General features: G+C 42.1%; 1 protein-coding gene across 1 annotated transcript in view; it reads left to right on the plus strand.

The window, feature by feature from the left end:
* Positions 1–3,080: 3,080 nt before the first annotated feature.
* podxl (podocalyxin-like) overlaps positions 3,081–5,025 on the plus strand; it is a gene marked incomplete at its 5' end in the record, with an annotated part of 33,599 nt that continues 31,654 nt past the window's right edge. The window contains 1 exon segment of the mRNA XM_037695661.1: positions 3,081–3,686. Coding sequence (XP_037551589.1) covers positions 3,081–3,686 — 606 coding nt within the window.

The following is a 5,025-nucleotide window of genomic DNA, read 5'->3' on the forward strand; positions in this document are numbered from 1 at the left end:
ATAATAATAATAATAATAATAATAATTTTATTTAAAAAGCACCTTTCATGACACCCAAGGACACTTTACAGTAAGAACAAAGATCAACAGGAATAAATTACATACAGAATATAAAATGCGTAAAGAATATAAAATACATACAGCAAAGTTAAGGTTAAGCGAGTCTAAAGAGATGTGTTTTCAGAGCAGTCTTGAATATAGAAAGAGAGGTGGTGTTTCTTAAGTCAGGGGGTAGAGAGTTCCAGAGATGAGGGGCAGAGCAGGTGAAGGCCCTGCTTCCCATGGTGGAGAGGCAGGCAGAGGGTACATGGAGGTGTAGTGAAGAGGAAGATCTGAGAGAGCGAGAGGGGATGGAGATGTGTAGGAGGTCAGATAGGTACGGAGGGGCAAGGTTGTGGATAGCTTTGAAAGTGAGAAGAAGAATTTTGAAGACTATGCGTGATTTAACCGGGAGCCAGTGGAGCTGCTGCAGGACTGAAGTGATGTGGTTATAAGAGGAGGTTTGAGTTATGACACGGGCAGCTGAGTTCTGGACCAATTGTAGCTTCTGGAGAGATTTGTTGGGGAGGCCATAAAGAAGGGAGTTGCAGTAGTCAATCCGAGAAGTCACAAGACTGTGAACAAGGATGGCTGTGGAGCGGGGTGTGAGAGAAGGGCAGAGACGGTTAATACTTCGGAGATGGAAATAGGCAGATCGAGTGACGTTGTTGATGTGAGAAGTGAAGGAGAGTGGTGTCGAGGATGACACCAAGACTCTTGACCTGAGGCGAGGGGGATAGCAGGGAGTTGTTAAGGAGGATGAGAAGATTTTCTTATTTTGAAAGAGAGTTTTTGGTACAGACAAGAATGATTTCTGTTTTGTTACCGTTTAGTTGTAGGAAGTTGTTAGAAAACCAGTGATTTAGCTCATTGAGACAGTCGGTGAGGATGGAGGGTGGGTGGGTGGAGTTTGGTTTTGTTGACAGGTAGAGCTGTGTGTCATCAGCATAACAGTGAAAATGGACACCAAATTTACGGAAGATTTATGTCATTTTATTACTCCTCTGACCCCCCACAATGGGTAGATATGAAAACTCAAGGGATAAAATTAACATTTCCTTCATATTTGTATTCAAATTCAATAAAAAATTTACAAAAAGGCACCAAAAACCCAATTCTTAAAAATATGATCAGGGTATGGAGAGATGTTAACAAACTGCTACAGGATACACATAATCTATCTCAATACAGTCCAATCTGGGGCAACCACATGTTCACGCCCGGTAGAGAGGATGTGGCCTTTAAAGTGTGGTACAATAGAGTGGTGCAGAGAGTGGTGAAGGCTGCACAGAAATCTGTTGGAATCAGTCTCCCCACCATCACAGACATCTACACCTCCAGATGCAGGAAGAGGGCCACCTGCATCATGAAGGACCCCACCCACCCAGCACACACACTTTTTGCCCCACTCCCCTCAGGAAGGAGGTTAAGGAGCATTAAGTGTAGAACCACTAGACTGAGGAACAGCTTCTACCCTGATGCTGTTAGACTCATGAATCTCTAACTAGAATAATCACTGTGAAAAACCATATTATGTTGCTGCTGATCTGTTTCAATGTTGATGTGTTCATGCGTGCACATCTGCTCACAGACTCATGTTCATGTTTGTGCTGATGTTCAATGTTTTATGTTATGAGTGCTTAGTGTATATTTAGTTGATGTTTTTCTTAGTTCATATCTTAGATGTCATTACTGTTTTTCTTATACATTTTATTGTTGGATGTAACTGGGACCCTGCGTACATAATTTCGCTCCACCACATGTACCACATGAGGTGCGAATGACAATAAAGAAACTCTGACTCTGACTCTGAATAACGGTATTAAAAAAATTCTAGAACTCTATTGACTCAGAGGTTCCAATGAGCTTTCAAGAGCTTCAAAATAAATTCCACTTAAATAAAAATCAATTATTTTAGATACCTCCAGGTTAGGAACTTTATATCAAACAGACAAAATAATCAGCTGTCAAAACCCACTTTAACAACACTAGAGAAAATGTTGATAAAGGATAGTCAAAGGAAAGGTATAATCTCAGATTTTTATAATCTAATGACATCCCAAATGTCTGAGGGTTCCAATCACGGACTCAGAGCTTGAGGGGACAACCTATCACTGGATCTGACAGAATAAGATTGGCAGAAAGCTTGCTCTTTGACCCATACCCATTCAGTCAATACACGTCTTCAATTAATACAGTTTAAATGGCTGATGCGCATTTATATAGCACCAGCAGATATAAATATATATATATATATATATATATATATATATATATATATATGGAGATATACCCGATGTGCGCTCAAAATGTATAAAGCAGAGAGGTACATTAGTACATTGTATTTGTTATTGTGAAAAAGTAATACTTTTTTGGGAAGAGGTCAAAGTGGTGATGGAAAAAATTATTAGTAAAGGTATTATTATGGACCCCAAGTTATTTTTGCTCGGACTCTACCCTGAGAGATACATTTATACGAGGAGTGAACGGATTCTCCTGGGTACAGGACTACTGATTGCCAAACGATGTATATCAATACACTGGAAGATGTCCCACAGACCAACAGTAAATCAATGGCTATGTCAAATGACAAACTCTTCCACTTGAAAATATTACTTACATATTGAAAAGCAAGATGGACAAATTTGAAACAATTTGGAGACCTTTCATTTCATATATCAAAAAGTTGGAGACAGAAGATCAGATTCTGTACTGTTCAAATCTTTAGAGACTGTAAGGGCACTTGTTTGTTTGTTTTGTGTTTGATTTTTACAATTTTCATAATGTATACTTTTCCAAGCGATGCATATAATTATACTTTCTATGTAATTTTATTTCATAAAAAATGCAAATAAAACAATTTTGGGAAAAAAATGGCTGTGGCAGTATCTTGACTCAATCTGTAGATGTAAATCAAATTATTATTTTCTGAAAATTTTAATAAATTCAACAGATATTCTGCTGTCAGACACACCTAAGAGATTAAGTAATAGTGGAAGGAAAGCCCAATGCGACCATTAACTGTATTTTTTTGTCTTTAGGCTTAGGCATGTGCTCAACAAGTAGCAGCTACACTCCCCCGATGCCGAGTTCTGCAATCATCCTTTCTACTAATGATGGGACAACAGTAAACCCGATGACTATTGAACCCACCGTCAAAGGCATCACAACTCCAACTAATGAGCCACAAGTAACAAACGCTCCTGAAATCACAACTTCTGCAAGCCCTTCTAGTGATTTAAGCAAGACTTCCACACAAACTATGACAAATGCTGCAGCTACAATTCCTCCTGTCACATCACTTCCTTCAAATGAGCCAGAACAAACACCACCGCCAAAAACCACAAAGTCCTCATCACCACCTTCTTCCACTTCTGATGGCCATCATCTCACTACAGCAGGGGCTCTTCCTCTTGGTCCTGCAACCATCAGTAAATCCAGGACCACAGCACAGACTACACCACATGGTATCGATAGAAGCCTGATCCAAACAACCACACCATCACAACCATCTAATCCTCCTGACCAACCCTCTGAGTTGCCTACTTCACTTCCAGACATTCAGGGCAACAAGGGGACAACCTTAAACACAGAGGCCCCAACATTTGCTCCTCCACCTGAGAAGACATCCACCAAGAGCTGGTCAGGTAAGGCTGTTTTTGATCACTCCTGGACCCAAATGTAACATCCAAACTGCTGCTGAGGGTGCAGACCTAATTCTGGCAGGGAAGCCCTGGTAAAGTTTTTTGAAGTTTAAAGTGGAGAAAGTCATTGATTTTCTTGTACTTTACAGAATGAACAGAAGATTACTATCCATATCAAAGTCAAAGACAAATTTGTTTAAGAGTATATTTATGACAAGAGATCACCAAAGCACTGCACATATATTGAACTGGTCTATGCAAATTAACTAACTGGGGGGTGGTGGTGCAGAGGTTAGAGAAGGTGGGCCTGTGATCGGAAGATCGCTGGTTCAAGCCCCGGTACCGACAACATCAAAAATGTGGGTGGGGTAGGTGAAGCACCCCCACCTGCCCCCACCCTCATTCGCCTCACTCTGGGCCCATGAGGCCCTTAACCCCCATCTGCTCCCAAAACAGGTCTCTCTTGAAAATGAGTTCTCGTGGCTCAATGAGACTATCCATATAAATAAAGGCTAAATGAAAAAAAAAGCAAATTAACTAACAAAAAATTAATGTAAATAAAAAGATCACAAGAATCAGCTGGTACAGCTGTTGCATCTCAGTGAGCAGGGCACCAGTTCAAATCCCAGCCGGGGACATTTCTGGGTGGAGTTTGCATGCTGTCTCCATGCTGCATGGGTTGTCTCAGAGTCCTCTGGTTTCCTCCCACAGATCAAAAACATGCATGTTAGGCTGACTGGTAACCCTAAATTGTCCTTAGGTGTCCCTCTGATGGACTGGAGACATGTCCAGGGTGTCCCAGTGGTGGACTGGAAACCTGTCCAGGTGTTCTGGTGATGGACTGGAGAACTGTCCAGGTGTCCCTGTGATGGACTTGAGACCTTTACAGGGTTTTCCTGTGATTGACAGGAGACATGTTCAGGTGTCCCTGTGATGAAGTGGAGACCACTTCAGGTGTCCCTGTGATGGAGTGGAGACCTGTCCAGGGTGTTCCTGTGATGGACTAGAGACCTGTCCAGGGTGTTCCTGTGATGGACTGGAGACCTGTCCAGGGTTTTCCTGTGATGGACTGGAGAACTGTAAATGTGTCCCTGTGATGAACTGGAGACTTGTCCAGGGTGTCTTTGTGAAGGACTGAGACCTGTCCAGGGTGTCCCAGTGATGGACTGAAGAACTGTCAATGGTGTTCCTGTGATTGACTGGAGACCTGTCCTGGGTGTTCCTGTGATAGACTGGAGACCTGACAATGTGTCCCTGTGATGGACTGGAGACCTGTCCAGGGTGTATCTGTGATGGACTGGATACTTGCCCAGAGTGTCCCTGTGATGGACTGGATACCTGT

The sequence above is a fragment of the Nematolebias whitei genome, chromosome 22 (genome assembly GCF_014905685.2).
Source record: "Nematolebias whitei isolate Nwh7 chromosome 22, NemWhi1, whole genome shotgun sequence".
NCBI classification, from domain to species: Eukaryota; Metazoa; Chordata; class Actinopteri; order Cyprinodontiformes; family Rivulidae; genus Nematolebias; species Nematolebias whitei.